General features: G+C 44.2%; 1 protein-coding gene across 2 annotated transcripts in view; it reads left to right on the top strand.

Moving 5' to 3' along the window:
* Window positions 1-18,679, top strand: part of CSN4 (COP9 signalosome subunit 4) — a 58,501-nt gene that overhangs the window by 29,517 nt on the left and 10,305 nt on the right. For both annotated transcript variants that reach the window (XM_065438287.1, XM_065438288.1), the window contains 3 exons: window positions 1,207-1,357; window positions 6,479-6,563; window positions 8,878-8,963. In XM_065438287.1, coding sequence (XP_065294359.1) covers window positions 1,207-1,357; window positions 6,479-6,563; window positions 8,878-8,963 — 322 coding nt within the window. The remainder of the gene's footprint in view (window positions 1-1,206; window positions 1,358-6,478; window positions 6,564-8,877; window positions 8,964-18,679) is intronic.

Below are 18,679 nucleotides of genomic sequence, written 5' to 3'. Positions count from 1 at the left end.
ATTTTACTAACACCTTCCTTCTGTTTTCTTTTTAAATAAAATAGATATTACTCCTTACTATTCAAACTGGATTAAGTCATTTTTTTGTTTCAGCATGCTTACTAGAGAGTGACAGCATCGGGCAATGTGGTGTCAGCCTGTCTTGACATAAAACAAAGTTCTGGCTCATTCAGGGAATTTCGCAAAGGTGCTCAGGGAAAACCTGGAAAACTTGGGGAATTTGGAAATGTCAACTTGGTAGACACCCTGTAACCTCTCTCTCTCCCTCTTCCCATCTGGAAGGGTGTGCGTGCGTTCACTAGCTTGTGCATGAAGACAAAAACTGTCACCCAGTAGGTGGCATCTATGGGCTGCCGACGCCTGATGTCAGCTGGCAGCCAGCCGGCAGTTGACAAAATGGGGAGGAGTTTCTTTTCAAAAAGAGGGGGAAATCTCTATATTCAGCTTGTCTCGTATCACTATAAAACCTGACTGATACATTAACTGCTCCTTGCTCTGTCCACAGAATGTGCATACTTGCCAGCTCAAGGCAAAGCTCAGGGCCCCTTAATGTGAATGTAAAGCATGTTCATTGTTTTATACATAGTGCAAGCTTAAAGGGGCACTAACAAGAAAAGTAAGTTGAGCCACAATAATAAATTACTGTTATACAATACCGCAAAAAGCCACTCTTTATTGGTAAAATCAGTAAAGGTGGACCGCATCGTGTTCTAAGGGAGCCAAAGGCTGAACTTTGCAAAAATTTCTATATTTATTGCACTACAACAACCCAAAATATGAAGAAAAAATAGTCGCACTGACTTTTTGACTCTGAGGCTTTGGCACAAAAGTCAGAAATGGAATAAACTGCAAAAGTGTGCTGAACTGGGCTAACTGAATGTCTGGTTTTATTCTCAGAAATAGAAGTGTGGCCTTCGTTCTCTCTTCCAATAATCCTGCTTTTACTGCAAAATTTACTACTATAGAGTTTTCAGAGAATGCTTTGTCATACTAAACTGATTTAGTTTGTCTTTAGTGTTCCTTTAAGAGGCATAAAGAGCACATATCATTAATATTATGGTGATGCTGACTCTTATTTTCCTCTTAAACTAACACTAAAATGTTGCCACATATGTTATCGGAAGCCTTTGCAGTATTAGCATTTTGCATTGTATCTTGGAACAAATGGCTTGAGTTGTGCTGTATTGTTTCAATGCCTCTTGGCAGGTATGCTATGCCAGAGTATTGGACTACAGACGTAAATTCATTGAGGCAGCTCAGCGGTACAATGAGCTCTCATACAAGCCAATAATTCACGAGGGTGAGCGAATGACTGCTCTCAGGAATGCTCTCATCTGTACAATCCTGGCCTCTGCTGGTAAGACTTTTCTGTATTATATCAGAGTCTTTTGCTTCAACTTTCACCGACACTTTGAAGAAACCTGACATTGGGAGAAAAAAAATGGCTTGTGTCTACTGAGTCTGTAGTGTGCTTTCATTCTGCAATCAAACCGTAATGTACAGTGCTCACGGAATGAAACGCGTCAATTTAGGGATAAGTAATGCGCATACTTTAGCTTCAACCGGCTGCAGTTCGTGTCACATCAACGTAATTCTGGGGCGTACACTTACATCGGAGTCCTCGTCACCTTTGGTGACCGAATTCCTAGCGACATGACATGGCGCTCTCGCGTACTTTGCACATATATACGGTTGTACTAAATGCTCCGTGTCCTATTTCAATCCGTGAGCACTGTACATCATAAGTAGGTAATAATTGCATACAAACCAGTTTTAATATTACTTCTGTTGTAAATGTTTTGCATCCTGGCTATTGTGTTTTCTTTCTACTTTGAACATGCACGCACTATGTGTTGCTGTAGCTGAGTGGCTGTACCTGCTGTGACAGCCACATTCCAATGGAGTAGGATATGGAAATACTTGTGTACTCAGTTTAGTTGCATGATCAGAAACCCAGGCGCACTAGATTGAGTCCTCCACTACATTGTTTGAAGTCCACAGTGTAGCCTTGGGACCTCCAACAGCAAAGAATATTGTGAAATGCATACAGGTTTATGCACTTCAAGATTGTGCTTCCGCCTGCAAAACACCGTGAAGAAAGAAATACGTCCACTCCTTACACTGCTCAGGACTTAATTTACAAAAGTGCCTTCATTTCAGTGCACTTACCCATTGCCACTCTCAGTGTGGTGTGCATCAGGGATTGGCAGATCGCACCATCTTGGCATGAAAGAACTGCAGCTAATTTTGACTGTTGTAAATGTGTTTAAAATGCATATTGCAGTCGACTTTCGTTAATTTGACCTTGACAGGACGAACAAAATTGGTCAAATCACCGAGCAGGTTGAAAAAGCAAAAACAAAAGAAAAACACCTAAACACATTGCTGCTTCATTTGGCAGTATTTACCAACACGCCTGATGCACCCCCAGTTTTTATGGGTTCAAAGTACAAGACTAATTTGGGAATGACATTAGAGCTCCTAAAGTAAAAACGTAGTGCGCACCTGATTTTTAACAAGAAAAATATAGAATGCCCTCAATTGAGTTTCTCTTAGAGATGGAAATTTATTTACACTTGATAATCATAGTCGTCACTCTCAGACAGCACTTTATCGCTGTTCATTCACTGCAACATGTCACCTTCAGTGCGGTCATAGCCTCCTATATATGGTGTTTGATATTCCACATTTATTGAATGACTCTGCACGAACAGCTAACAGAATGGTAGCCTAGGCTAGCCATTTCACAGCTAACTGAATGGTGGCCTTGACTAGCCATTTCACTAACTCATCCTGCAACGCATACAATCCTCCAGAATGCCAAAAAGATAAGACAGGACTTTTTTGCCACTAGTTTAGCATGTACGCTAATTTATCATTTGAATTAGCTTTCGTAATAAAAGACTGAAAACCCTGAAATGTCATCGCCATCCCACGCAAGAGTATGTTGTTTTGCCACCTTGTGATGACAATGGTCATGACTTTGGCTCTGATGGTTGACTGTTATGAATGTGGTTTGTTTTTTATCCAATAGCACTATGCAGGCAATTTTTGAACTAATTTTTGGGGGAGAAAAAGGGCACATGTTAGAATTGGGTAAATACAGTAATACAGTTAAACCTCGATATAACGAAGTCAGTAAAATCTGCCATTTGCTTCTCTTTTGCTGTATTTGCTGTAAATTTTGCTGTATCAAAATGTAACCTTTTATGCAGGTAAGTACAGTCAACGATTGATTTTTCTTGCACGGAAGGAGCCATAAAATTTTCTAAATTCTTGGGCAATCGGAAAAGACAGATTTGAATCGGGGAAGAAAAAGATCATTTTGTTGAAATTGAGAGTCGGCGATGAAAGATAAGGTTTCATGCTGTGTCGACAATATCTTCATATCGGGGGTGCAAAGCAAAACCAGCCACGCTTTCGTGTCCACATTGCCCTCGCAGCTGATAGTGTCATCCGCAGTAGGGCGATGCTCGATTATATTGCAATGCCTTACACTTGATTATACTATGCCACTCTTTCATGCACCGTTCTCAGCTGGCTTATCCCATTGATAACATGGGCAGAGCTACAGTGCGGAAACACGGCGCAGGGAGTTATCCTCACTTCCTTCAAAGCTGAAGAAGAGGCGCACAACATTCAGTGCTTCCATGACCTCCGACGCCGACAAACCATTGTCCGATGCACCATTGTCGACTTCGACAGAATCACTAAAAGTGACATTGCGAAGGACGTTGCGCATCGCTGCAGGCATCATCCGTGTGCTTAGATTTAGGTGCTCATTAAAGAACCCCAGGTGGTCGAAATTTCTGGAGTCCTCCACTATGGTGGTGTGCCTCATAATCAGGAAGGGGTTTTGGCACGTAAAACCCCATAATTATATCGCTGCAGGCACGAGCTCCTCAGCCCCATCGTTGCCACTTCCTTGTGTGATTGTAGCTGCCGTAACATGATCACAAACCCACACCAGCATGTGCGTAGCAGTAAGCAATGTAACTACATAGGGTGTGTGTGTGTGTGTGTGTGTTTTTTTTTTTTTTTTTTGCTCGCAAACGAGATCGTTCTTTCGAGCATATGGCACCTGTAAAAACATTTAATGTTTCGATAATGCCCTGGTCAATCGGCTGTAGGGCCACAGTGTTGTTTGCAGGAAGAAAAACCAACCTCGTGGCTCTCAACTCAATGTTAACCTTGTGTGCCGAACGTGTTGGGCTGCTGAGCACGAGGTCGCGGGATCGCATCCCGGCCACAGCGGCCGCATTTCGATGGGGGCGAAATGCGAAAACACCCGTGTGCTTAGATTTAGGTGCACGTTAAAGAACCCCAGGTGGTCCAAATTTCCGGAGTCCTCCACTACGGCGTGCCTCATAATCAGAAAGTGGTTTTGGCACGTAAAACCCCAAATATTATTATTATTATTGTGTGCCGAACAATTGTCGACGATGAGAAGAACTTGTCTGCTGTGGAGTTCAATTCGTCTGTCGAAGTTGAGTAGCCACTTTGTGAACAACTCGGCTGTCATCCATGCTTTTGTGTTGGCGGCATATTCTGTGGGCAGCATCTGAATTTTTTTAAACCAACTCGCCCTGTTGCACATTTCTGCAGAGGGCGGAGATACTGTACACGTGTATACCGATGGCTCTGTCACACCATATGCCTCCACTGCAGCCTTCGTCATTCCACATATGATCATCGCTCGGCGGTTTAAACTAGACCACAGCTCAACATCAACTGCCGCAGAACTTGTTGCTATCCGGGAGGCACTTTGATTTCTCTCTAAGGAGCCTCCTCACGCATGGACCATATTCTGCGATTGCAAGCCAGCTCTTCAAACGATTGACTGTGTCCTCAGACGGAGCCTGTATTATTCCATGGCTATAGAAATTACAGAGCGTCTCAAATATACAACTAGAAATGGCCTCAATGTCACCTTTCAATGGATACCATACTGTGGCGTGATCGGGAACGAACAGGCAGATGCTGAAGCGAAAACTGCTTTAGATGATGCTTGTGAAGTGTGCATTCCGTTCTCACGAAGAGACACAAACGCCCTACTTCGTCGCGTAATATGCTACCATACGTTGGAACACTGACCCAACCAGATCGACGACACGAGTGATTACACAAATGGGACCAAGAAATGAAATTTTGTCTGCCTCACAAGTTCAAAAGAAGCCACACGAGCATGGTACACCGGGTTCGCCTTGGTGTCGCATTCACCAACCATTATAGACACACGATAGGTGCCAGTGATACGAGCCCAAACTGTGAATACTGTGAGGTGCCAGAAACACTTGAACATATAGTTTGCGTGTGTCCCGCGTACGCGCAAGAACGACAGCAACTTGTCTTCCATTGCAGCGATCCATAAGAGGCCGCTATCAGACGAGTTTTAGTTCCTTGGCCTAATGCAAACAGTGCAGCCCTGGCAACAAGTGCCGCTATAGCTTTTCTCCAAGCACTGGGCTGGACGCACGGCTTTAGATATGTCACAACTCTGTGAATTTGTATATACGCATCTCTTCCTTATACCATCATCATTCATCAGCCCTTTTCCTCCCCGTCCCTTTTCCCCAGTGTAGAGTAGCAGACCAAAGCAAGTTATAGCTCAGGCTGACCTCTCTGCCCTTTCTGTAAATAAATCTCTCTCTCTCTTATTACCTGAAGTAAAACAACCTAATTATTTTAGCCTCTCACATAAATTCAAGCTTTGTGTGTAATCATGAAAGGAATGTTGCATGTTTTTAGTGCTACTGCGATAAAAATATTCTTGTATGAACTAACCAGGCGATCCTGCTAACTTGCTGTCACTCACAGTAGCCTAGCTTGTTTAATTGACCTCACTAACTGTTTACGTTTCACAGCGAATTGCAAAAAAATAAGAAGCGGAGATGTATGTTTAAAATTGGTGATGTAAAGTGTGCTTTATCTTGTTACTTTAACTACATTGTAAAGGGTGCTGACTTTTTTATAACCAGTACAATATTCGCAGGAAATGCAGTAATTAGGTTGCACAAGAATTTTAGTTGAGCAGGCTAAACGCCAGTGAAACATGCATGAAACATGCACAGAAAACCCCAACGAAGTGCCGAAATGCACATTGTTTGGCTGAGTACAAGTCTCCCATTAAATAAGTTACTGCTTCATTCAAGTAAAAAAGGAGACCTTCCGCACATTTCATTCAACAGTGTGGCATTGGAGGGCAATATAATGTCAGTTCACTGCAGTCAGTGCATGTCATTGCCATAAAATTGAACCAAATCGTTCCTAGCGCAGAGACGGTGCTGCCATTTGCGATCTTGCAATGAATAGTGTTTTCATTTGGATGATTCCAAGTTTGTAGTGCGTTAATTTTGGCAAAGTACTGTTCACACAGGTCACACTGGGTGCAGTAGTTCAGCATAAGAAATACTCGGTGATTGTAGGATCTCATTGTCTTTTGTTGCATTCTTGCAAACTGTATGAAATGCATTTTCAGGTCAGCAGAGATCACGTATGCTGGCCACACTGTTCAAAGATGAGAGATGTCAGCAGCTTCCTGCCTACAACATTCTGGAAAAGATGTAAGCATTAACATATGTGATGCACCTTTCATTCTTTGTTACAACTACCATGACTTCACACCCAATATTGCTGCGTTTTGTAGGAGACCCTGTAATATTTTATTGTTTGACACTGTGTATGCAAATTCGGATGTGGGAAAAAAGAAAAAACTCTGTTTTCACAAAAGCACATTAGAATTCTGTGTTTTGCAACTTTCTGTGATATTATTGTTCAGTGATATGTTTCTGCAAGTGCTATGTTGAAAGAATTGTCTGAAATACATAGCATTGTCACATGCAAGCTTGGTACCTCTTCCCTGAAGCATTGCCTATTCAGTGCAGCATTGAGGGGAATACAGTATTTGTAACCTCAGTATAGCAAAGTGTGTTTGTATACGATTTCAATATAACAAAATTTCGCTTCCACCGTAAAGGGATGCCGAGACAATAAATGGACACTTCCGCGGACGCTGATGGTCAAATGATTGAATAACAAGTGTCGACATGCAAACAACACTTCTCAAATTGCACGTAACGACAGGAGCAACCACTGCAGTGGGGCCGCATCATGTTCCCTAAAAGTCAAAGTGCGATAAGATCCTATCCTGGCCTGCGCACTTTGTGCTTTAGGTGCGAGTGAAAGCGTGCGAGGGTGAGACAAGGAAGCATTAACAAGAACGGCTTTATAAGTGCCGCCTTCCCATGCGAGCAAAGGAAAAGAGGGGAAGCTCGCTCGCGGTAACGCGATCAAGCGCACGCGCGCGGGGCATGGGGGGGAGTTGGGGCAGTTTGCGCTTTGTGATTTCTGGCGCGTGTCTCGGCCGTGGCTGCACATGGCTGTGAGCTTGGCCGAGCGCATACACAGCCGCACACCCTGCTTTAGAGGTAATCTGCCGCGTGTGCAAGAAGGGTCTTGCCGAGACGGCTTGGCAACATCTTGTTAGCTGTCTTCCCGTGCGTGCGTTTAGTGTTGGAGGCTGCGTGAGTTAGTTTCGGTGACTTGATGGAGCGAGAGGCAGACGAAGCATTCGCTCCCCGCTGCCGGCGCTTTTCATGATAGTGTCGTCCCAGTGCGGGCGCCGCTATCAGCCACGGGGGTGGAGTGCATGCAAAAGCGTGGCTGGCTTCGATCGCCTAATTCATACTGCTGATGTTAAGAAATTGTCGACATGGCATGAAACTGTATCATCGGTTGCCGACTCCCAAATTCATCAAAAAAGATTGTTTTCTCATTCAAATTTGCCTTTTCCGATTGGCCGATAATTCGGGAAATTCTACGTCCCCTTTTAAGAGAAAAAATCTATCGGCGACTGTACTTATTTGCATAAAAGGTCAAATTTCAATACAAAGAAATTTCGATATAACAAAGTAAGTTGCCAATATTACCTACTTCATTATGTCGAGGTTTAACTGTATGTGGCCACAACGTTATGTGCATTATCCATATACTTGAAAAGCGCATCTTGTGGCATGACCCCATTCGTATGTTGATTGCCTAGACAGATTTTGTTGCTGGAATTTATTAAATCTAATAGCACACTGTAACAGCTTCTATATGGCATAATGGGATGACCAGGATGTACAAGTAAGTTCATTGTAAACAGGAGCCGACATTATCAGAATATAAGTAGGGAATTTCCCTTGGTGGCAAGTCTGGACACATCCAGCTTTGCAGCAGATCACATGCGCAAGAAAACGCTGGCTCTTCACTATGTGCTGTCAGCATAAGTTCAAATGCAAACAATTTCAAAACTAGATGAATGAGTTGTTCCATTTCCAGGTTCACTTGCATTTTTAACAGTGGCTTAATTCAGACTCCAAAACGTACATTTGGGCGTACTACATGTTTAGAAACTGGCTATAGAGTGATTACACATCTGACTTTCATGTAATTACATATAATAGGCATTATAATCAGTTATTTCAATTTATGCTAATAGTAGCTGAATACTGCATCAGCAGCACTTCTTCAGGCACCAGCTGCCTGCACATGTACGTTGCGATGGACTTACTTGTACAAGATTGACGTTCTGAAGTAGAAGTTAAAATTCTATCCATGTGTTGGCATGCACAGAGTTAGCCTTCTTTTTTGATTGGTTCATTTGTAATTGTTGGGGCCATATTTTGCAGTGATTAATCACATTTTTCATTTCTACCCTTCCTCATGTGCTTGGACAGTGCCACACCACCGTTATCACTTAGACTGACCACTCGGCATGACATTTGAGAAAGCAATAAGAATGAAAAATGACATAGATCGTCAAAAAATATGGCCTTGGTTTTCAAGGAGATCATCCAGCTTTTGCTTGTGTGAACTCATCTTTTTTTACTGCAGGTATCTAGATCGCATCATCAGGAGGAGTGAGCTGGAAGACTTTTCAGCGCTTTTGCAGTCACACCAAAAGGCGACAATTGCCGATGGTGAGTCAAACATCATGGGAACATTCTCCTAACAGTTCTATTTCTTTTTCTGTGGTCCCTTAATAACGTATACAGTCGCCGACTGTTTTCTCGGACCTCACGGGGGCTGCGGAAATGTCCAAATAAACAGGTGTCCGAAAAAGAAAGAAATCCTTTATTTCCATGCACTTATTCAGGCTCAGCAGTAGGCTTGAACAAATCGTGAATGCATGTTGCACGCTGTTCTGTTTACGCGCAGTCAAATCAGCCTGGATCTCGGAGAGGGTCTTACGGTCACTATAGGTGGGTGAAAGCACAGTCATTGCTTGTACACGCTCCGCGTGCGACGGCAGCATAGCACATGGTGCGTCATCTTCCGACTCGAAGTCACCGTCCTGCGGTGCAGCAGAAACCTGATGAATGATCTCGTCATCGTCGAGTTCTGCGCATGTCAGTACAGCAGTGTCATCACCTGTGAGACGGTGTCGGGAATCACAATGCAACCACTGCGCAGGTCTCGGCAGCAAATTTTCGGCATCAGTAGGGAGCGCATCGGAAGGCGACAAATCCTAGGCCTCCGAGCACCTGCTTGCCAGCATTCCCCAGCGCAGTCTGCGCGGGCATTGTCGGCACCATTAGACACTTGACGCAATGTTTCCGTATGCTGCATTAAATCACCGAAACCTCAACACAGCACACAAAGCAAACACCATCACGCTGACACCAGTCGCACAAAATAAAAACGGGGCCTACTCGCAGCATCGTGCACGAAGGAAGAAACGAATCAGCTGCTGGATTGTCTTGACATGGCTTACTAAGTTGAGACCAGAACTGCTGTAGCCACTCTGTCGAACCAGGCAGAAATGATGATGATGAGCGGGGTTTTGCAGTAGCGCCACTTCGTGGGGCAGCAAGGAGCCTTTCTTTCAAAACACAATTGGCGGTCAGCAAGTCGAACCATGCACCGGTCAGAGTCTGTGCATGGTGCATGTGCCCTCGATCGAGTTGGCTTAAGGAGTGTCCGAAAAATCGACGAGAGGTTGCAAGGTGTCCGAACTTTCGGCAATTGTTATGCATTATGGCCTATGGGGAGAATGGCGGTGCTGCGAAGCAGACCGAATAATCGAGCATGTCCGAATTTTTGGAGTCTGAAAAATCAGTCGGCAACTGTAATGGCATTCTGCTGTGTATAGAGAAAAGGAACGCGCAGAAACCAAAAGCACTTGTGCAAGTGTAACAAAAATGAAAAAGCAAATGTACAGAACAAGAAGTACCTCGTATAGCAGAGTGTCACACATCTGTTTATAAGTAGTACTCTGCATTTTCATCACCGTGTGCCTTCTGGTAAAGAAATTTCTGCTTCAGGGCAAGTAATGGGGGCCAAGATTGCGCATTTGAGTCCTTACTCTGTATTTTGGCTGCCTCAGCAATCGACCATGTGTGGCACTTCTTTCATGCAATTCTGCAAATGCTGGGCCAATTGCGCCAGTCTGTGCTGATTGGAATTTGTTGCTCCATACTGTTCCAGAATGGTCTTTGCACCTAAATAGTGCCACTGTTGTGCCATGACATAGTTTCGGCGGTGTGAAAAGTGGGAAGCTACCACGCAATAGAACACAAACCTGCTGCTGCATTCGTGGGCTTCATTTGTTCAGGGCATTTCAGCCAACGAGACTGCTGTTATGACAGCCGACAGAATCAAATTGATTCCTATTTTTATGCGCTAGCCGCGAGATGTGCATGAGGTTACTATGAGTTGGGTGGCCATGATGGCTTTGCGACTGCATGGTAATGCACGATGGTGCTCTGTAGACAAAAAGGTGATCAGTGTCCACTGTACTTATTCGTTGTGCTTGCTTGCAACTTTACAAGTTGAACCGTATTACTTTTTGTTTTCTTGTGAATTTGAGGTCATTGAATTTAGCATCGGGCGTTGTAATCATATGCACGGTGATTGAATATTTAGACCGTGGTTCACACTGTTCGCATACCTGCCAACTCTTCCGAATTTTCCGTAAAATGTATGAATTTCGAGCAGTCTTAACGATTTTACGAATCTTGCTTGAAATTTTACAAAACACATTTTATTTACGAAAAAAAAAACATGAAAATGTAGTAAAACTACACCCTGGTACCTTGTGCCGCCACAATAGGGCAATACATATGTGTGGTATCATCATCAGCAGCTGCAAGGTTGTAGTGACTTCTGTTGTCTACTAGGAGGGTCACGAATGCATATCCAAAGCTCGCTAGTGCCGATAGCGCCTCCGCAAACCTGTTGCCAGGCAGTTGCCTTTGTGTGCGCGGGTGCGCGGGTTTGGACTTCAGTCAGCTTCAGTCACTGTAGTGTTGGCCTCGCCTTTTGTGTGATTAGATGCCGCGTTGGACGCAGTGCAACTCCGGCCTGTAGTGGCTTCGTAGTGCAATGGCGGGCTGGAAGCCCCAAAAGTACTTCCAAGTGTTTTTGAAATCTTACATGGCAGAATTTCCGTGCTTCGTGCCGTCAAAGAAATGGGAGAAGTTCGGATTCTGCACCACGTGTGCCTGTGAAGTGAACATCTCGCATGGCGGCAAGTTTTACATTAAGGTCCACATTGCTTCGAAAAAGAATCAGGGATACGTGCGAGCCACGGACAGCCAACCAAACCTATCAAGTTTTGTATACAGCGACAACGACCTCAGTGTGATTCGTGCAGAATGCTTCTTCACGGCATTTTTAATTGAACACAACATCCCACTGAGTGTCAGCGATCATGCCGGACCGCTTTTCCGGATGATGTTCCCAAGTGCGAAGAAGCGAAACACTGCTCTGTGGATGAACAAAGACGACATCAGTTGTTGGGGAAATGGCCGCCAGCGTGGAGACTCCTTTGCTGGATGCCCTAAAACAGCAAGTATTTTCGATAGCTGTCCACCCTCCTGTGGATGGCAGTAGCAATAAGGATATGCAGCTTTACCCTATTGTTGCGACATATTTCGTTAAAGAAACAAGCGGAGTCGAAAGCCGCCTTCTTTGCATCAGGACAATCCAAGGGGAAACGACGGGTCACAAAATTTCATATCTGGTTCTGGACAAGATGAAGTCTCGGAATTTGCCTGTTGGAAACCTGTTGGAAACCTGTTGGAAACCTGTTGGCTATGTGTTCGAACAATGCCAATGTCATGATCGGCAAGAAAAACAGCGTTTCTACTGTATTGAAGCCTCAACCAGGTTTGATAGGGGTTGGTTGCCCGTACCATCTCATCAACTTGGCCGCCCCCAAAAAAAGTTTTATGTCTTCCTGTAAAGGTTGTTGAAGGTTTGGTTGACATCTCTCTCTCTCTCTTTTCCCCCAGAGAAAAGCTCGAAACGGAAAGATCGACTTAAAAAGTTCCAAAGAATGCATGATGCCGAGGTCAGAAAGATGTTGAAGCATTCGCCGACACGATGGCTGTTGGGAAAGTGTTTGAATAGGCTGCTCGACCAGTGGGAAGCACTACTAAGCTTTTTTCTTTATCTGAAACAAAGCAGTGCAACAAGCAGAGCTTGTTTTTGTAGTCATACCAAATTCCAAAGACTTCCTTACAAACCCCCCTGAGCCCTGCTCTGACCCCAAAGTCTGCTACACATCTTCACAAGACTGCTGCAGGCATCGGGAAGAAAAGAACGGACGACAATGAACTCTCGCTAAAGAGGAAAGGAGCTCATTCTGGACCTCAAGCAAAAAAACAAACTTCATACCAAGGATTCTGGGGAAGCCAGTCACGTGATCCATGAGGAGCGCCCGTTTTTGTCATTGGAGCTAAACAGGGCACGCTGTCTTTTTCTCTAAAATGTTGTACCGCTTTTTGAGAAGGCAAACTGCTTTCTTCAGGCACAGGCTCCTCAGATTCATGTACTAAGGGGCTTCTTGAACCGCCTCTTCGAGGATCTCCTGAGTAGATTTGTGCGCCCAAGTGTTGTCAAGGCATGTCATTCATTGTGGAAGTTGACTATGGAGCTGCAGAGAACCAGAAAGGCGATGAAGACAGTCATTGGCAGCACAACCTACTCTGTGGTTGAGACACTGAGCTGCATTGAGAGAGAGCAGTTCTTCTCTGCTGTACGTCTGCACTTAACGGCAGCATGCGATTACATTTGCCACAAATTCCCGCTAGAAGACTTTAATCTCAAAATGGCTGAAGTTGCTCAATTTCAAGCTCTGGAAACTGCTTCATTCAACAGCGTACATCATTTTATTATAGCGTTCCCTGTTATCCTAGCCCAGCAGAGTGGCGAATCAAAAGAAGAAGCAATCGACACACAAAGTCGAGTTTGCCCACTTGCAAGCATATCAGGTTCCATCTGACATATTGAATGAGCCAAGGTGCGACATGCAGTGGTCGCAATTAGGAAGCGTTCGAAGTGTCGACGAATCGCTCAGGTTCCACAGAACTTCAGTGGTTATGCTGGGTATTCTATCCATTCCCCACAGCAACGCTGAATGTGAGAGAATATGGAGCGCTGTAAACAAAAGTCGGAACAGAGTTTCGCTCATCTGTCTGTGAGAAAACACTCGAAAGTCTGCTGGCAGTCAAGGGGCACCAGAGTGGTACTTGCTTTGAGCAAACCTACGCTGAGAAGTTTCTGAAGTAGGCAAAGTCGGCAACAGCAAAATCATTGCAAAAATAAATTGTGCCCCAGTGGAGTTTTCGCTCTTTACTCTCCAAGTCGCAGATTGTCGCAAAAGGTAAATCCCTTAAAAAAAAAGTGCTGCTGCGTACCCTCCCCCCCCCCCCCCCACACACACACACACTTGCAGTAGTTTTACCAATTTCCAAATCTTCAGGTTGGCAGGTATGATACATGTGCCTTTAGTATAGCTCGTGGTAAAAATATTATACGGATCCCACACACTGTAGGAATTGATGTAAGCAAAGCTTTCTGGGCTGTTTGCTTTGATTGATGATTATTAGCGGTGATGTTGATGGCGAATGTTTCATTTCTTCTACGTTTAGTCCAACACGAGAGACCTGAATTGACATTAAATGTTACCTTGTGCATACCAATGCTGTTTGTCTGTGTAGTGCACAGAACACACAGGAAGAAGTGTTTGCTTAAGGCGTTGTTGTGCGCCATACTTCATAACATCTGAGAGGGTTGAGCATGGTCATTGCCTCGCATTTCACATTGCATCGTGGCAGAAGTATTATACTTTAATTGAATTATGGGGCATGCTGCGGTGGCGGACTCCGGATTAATTTTGACACCATGGTGTTCTTTAACGTGTCCCTAAATCTAGGTGCACGAGCATTTTTTATTTCGCCCCCATTGAAATGTGGCTGCCCCTGTCGAGATCAAACACGTGACCTCGAGCAATGCTGTAGCCGCAAAGTTACTGCGGTGGGCATGGAAGTCTTGATCGGATGTGCGACCGCTTCCGTAGTGTCGCCTAGACCTTACGGTGTGCTTTAATGCAGCTCTGTTTCTGCACGTCCTATGTAAGTTGTCCGCTTGACATATTTAAATGGGGTTTATTTTTCAGAAATAGCACAAACATACTGTACCATACCTTGAACTTAAATTTGTCCAGTTTGCCCACAACCGCAGTCCTGTCGTGTGTACAGTGGTAGCATTTCCTTGCCTTCCGTTTCGCGACTGCGTCTGTTCTACCCTTTCGCTGACCCCTCTCCCTACCTCCTTTCTACCATTCTATCTAGCTTCCCTCTGGACTTGCACATTAGTAGAAAGGTACGCACTGCAGTTTCTGCAGTGCCCTTGCAAGGGGTCACGGATAATTGCAGCTGTCAAGAGGCTAATGTGGCGACGTCCAGGGAGTTCCATAGGATTGTGTACACATGCGTACACAATCCGCATGCTATGAACCACCCCCCGACGCAGTGTGCCAGACAACAGTAGCAGCAGCAGTGGGAAAATCGAAGAAAGAGGCAAACAAAGCTTCACTTTAAAAGTTGAACACGAATGAGCAAGTGACCTAGCCCTGTACGCCTTGTCCTGTGAGCGCATATCAGTGGCACAAGAACATTATGGGCTTGCACCAATGATAATTGCTCATAAAATGAAATGTGAATGAGTGGAATATCAAACCTACGATATGGTCCTTCCTACATTATGAAGAAAAATTTCTGCTGCACTCGTAAATTACCTACATCAATAGCAAAAGAATCCCTCTTACTGTGAAAAGAGGCTTGGTAAGCCAGAAGAAACATGCAAACAAAAGACAAGTGGCCTTGGAGTTCCCGCCCCAGCTCGCCGTGATGTCATAGATTTTGATGGCAACTGCTCCGGCCTAGATAACTGTTCATCAGTGAAGTGGTACTATATTTCATTCGAGAAGAGCAGCAAACTGCTTAGCAAATTTCAAGAGTTTTTACAGGTCCACAATGGCCCAAGTATGAGAAAGTACTTTGAAATCTGTGACATCATGCTGGTGCTAATGTTTCGGCGCAAAATTTAACAAGGGAAACTGTGACCTTCATTTGCTCCTCTAATAATCTACTTATTACCATGAAAGCGAAGAAAATAGAGTTTTGAAGGAATATTTCATGTGAACTTATTTAGTGCTTCTCTCTATAGTGTCCCTTTATAATGTTCCTTGCACGGTTTTGCACAGCGCCGTCAGTAGCATGTCGTTGTTAATGTATGCTTGCCGCTGCCATCGTGGCGTCCTGTGGTGAGCCGTTTATTTTGCTCCTAGTTCTTAAGAGGAAATGATCATGTCAACTAAAGAGGAAACTATACTATATTTCGTTTTTCTGTGTGTGCTTTCGTGGAAACCTTACACCTGCTCCAAACACAGCAGTAGGTGCTCCAAAGTCAATTTTGTCTGCTCCAATGGCTGCTCCAGAACACTCAAGGGCATTTCCACTGCTATGCAATAAAACCTGAATGTTATCGAAATATGGCGTACTTCCACATTATGGCAGTCACTGGCAGCCTTCACTTTTCTGTGCCTTACTAGAGTGCTCGCAAAGCTGCTCAGTGAAGAATCTCTCTTTCTGCCTATGTACACTCTGGTGCAAGAATGGGACCCTATAATTGGCGCACTCTAGAACCTGTTCCTGTGTTTGATGGTGCGTTTTTCTGTTTCCACTATCTGAGACATTTGACAGCACAGTTTTGTGTTGTCTTAATCTTTTCTGCACTAAATGTAGTAATTATGGTAGCCAATGCACGTTTAAGCTAACTGCCTCACACATTGAGTTCTATGCAGCTTAGTAGGTCCATAATGACTGTTTTGAATTAGTTAAACTTCGATTTACTGAACTTCAGTATAATGAAATTCTCTATCTAACGCTGTGTTTAACTTTTTATAGCTTCTTGTCTATAGAACACCATGTAAAGAGAACCTCAATATAATGAAATCTCACTTTCGCTGCAAAGTAATACAGAGACAATAAATGAATAGTTTCACAGGTGCAGATGGTCAAATGGTTGAATTATAAGTGGCTGGTTGCGAATGCACCTCTCTCTCAAATTTCAAGACCAAGAGCGACCGCCGAAGCAGAACAGCGTCATGTTTAGTATAATGTCCAGGTGTGATTAAATCCTGTCACACCCTGCACGCTATATGCTTTGGGTGTGAATGAAAGCAAGCAAGGGTGAGCCGAGGATGTTGGCTTTATGAGCGCCGTCTTTCCTCGCGAGCAAGGGGAAAGAGGGGAGCAAGTTTGCGGAAATACGATCAAGCACCTGCGAGGTAGGGCAGGTTAGCGCATATCTTTTCCAGCCCATGGTTGCGCATTGCCATAAGGGTGGGTGAGCTTGTATGCAGCCTGCATGCCCTGTTTTAGAGGTAATCTGCAGCATGTACAAAGATTGGGTGTGCCAAGATGGTGCGGCATCATGTGTGCTGTCTTCCCGTGTGTGTAGTACTGGAGGTTGAGTAATCTTGAGTTTCGGAGACTCGAAGCATTTGTTCCCTGCTGCTGGAGCTTTTCATGATAGTGGCATCTCACTGTGGAAGACACTATCAGCCATGGGGGCGGAGTAGATGTGCAAGTGTGAATGGTGTCGCTTCGTACCACTGATGTGAAGATGTCTGCATGCCATGAAACCGTATATATCATCACCGGCTTTCAAATTCAACGAAATGAATTTTTTTCCGATTCATATTTGCTTTTTCCTATTTGCCCAATGATTCGGAAAATTTTGTGGCCCCCTCTGTGTAAGGAAAATCCATCGGTGACTCTATTTATTTGCATAAGCGATCAAATTTCTATATAACAAAGCCAATTGCTGATTTCACCGACTTTGTTATATTAATGTTTAACTGCATCTTCAAATTCTAATTATTGACATTCAAGCTTTACAAGCTTTTACTTGCATTGATATTGTGCGGTAGATGGCTTTGATGTGGGAATATTCAAATAATCAAGCAGGTTGAACTAATCACTCGGAAACTATTCACCATTTTAGTTTTGGGAGAAGTGACCTTAAGGCACCTCTTTTGTCCCTCTAAATATATCTTATAAAGTAAGCATTTACCTCAGAAATACTGTAGCTGGGTGTTCTTAATTGTATCCTTTATGTATGTTATGATACATACATAAAGACAAACATACATAAAGTTAGACAAACACAAAGCTTTGTGTTTGTCTCACTTTCTTGTCCTGTTTCTTGCACTGTTTTTGTTTTTATAATCAACTGAGGTTTCGTTAGAGCCTGCCTATCTTTATGTACACTGTGGTCCACTGTCAAAGGGAACACTCGAGTCCGAAGTAAGTGTGAATTTTTCCTTCTGGCAAATGTATTATTGCCCAGCTTTGCAGCAGATAGCTTGTGCTTGCTGGCACTAGTACCTTTGTACATATCTGTTGTAAGAGTTGGGGTCGGGCATGTCAAAAAGGGTAGCTGGCCCATGCCGTCATCCGACTCTTCCACGCTAAAGACGTTGTTGAAGGGAGGAACTTGTTTGTATCGAGAACTAAAAGTTTTGGCTTTAGTTACAATATCTACATGAAGAGTGGAGAATGTCACATCTTGCTGTTGCCACCAGTCTAGCATGACTGAACTGAAGCACACACCAAGGAGCCTAAAACGGCTGCTTAAAACCCCTCTGTCCTCCCTAGATCCCTAGGCCAGAAAAACTGCCATCCAACCTTTGTCCAATCAGAGCATCCAAAGTCGAAGGACACGACGCGTTGAGGGCGAGGGTTCACACACTCACTCCTGCACCTTTGTTTCACTGAACACACAGAAAGGAGGCGGGCTTTATAGACAGGGGCTGTCACACTCAACTCAGGCTGGTGCGTCTTGGTTCTTGGGATGACCATGCAGTTAACTGGGGCATTTGTCAAACGACCGTGGCAGTTACCGAAGTCCGTGAGGGAACGCCGTAGAACACCCTTTTCCAGGAGTTTTCTTGCTCCCATTAGTTCATGAAGGCGACAGTGGACCAGCTATCAATGCTCGGTCCACCAAACATGTCTCGCCTTGCGGGCGCTGGTAGTCTGTCTATGGGGGGTATTTTGTCAGCTTCACGAAGCGATTCGTCGCAGTGGGCTAGGAGAAGCTAGAAGGTTTGTGCCTTGACTGTTTTCCTCTCATTATTTTTTAACTCGTGTAAGGTCTCTCCTCACAATATAACCATGGTCTTGACAGTATATTTAAATACAGTACTATATATAATAGCTAAAGACACTACAAGATTATGGCAACTGTTCTTTCTATCTGCACTCTGGCAAGGAATTTGTTGCAGTGTTTGAAACACACTGCAGTCATCAGTGCCTATCACTTGTTATTTACTTCTTTCTCT

This window comes from Dermacentor albipictus, chromosome 1 (assembly GCF_038994185.2).
Source record: "Dermacentor albipictus isolate Rhodes 1998 colony chromosome 1, USDA_Dalb.pri_finalv2, whole genome shotgun sequence".
In the NCBI taxonomy this organism is placed as follows: Eukaryota; Metazoa; Arthropoda; class Arachnida; order Ixodida; family Ixodidae; genus Dermacentor; species Dermacentor albipictus.
The sequence above is the reverse complement of the archived record's forward strand: the minus strand, read 5'-3'. Positions and strand labels throughout refer to the sequence as shown.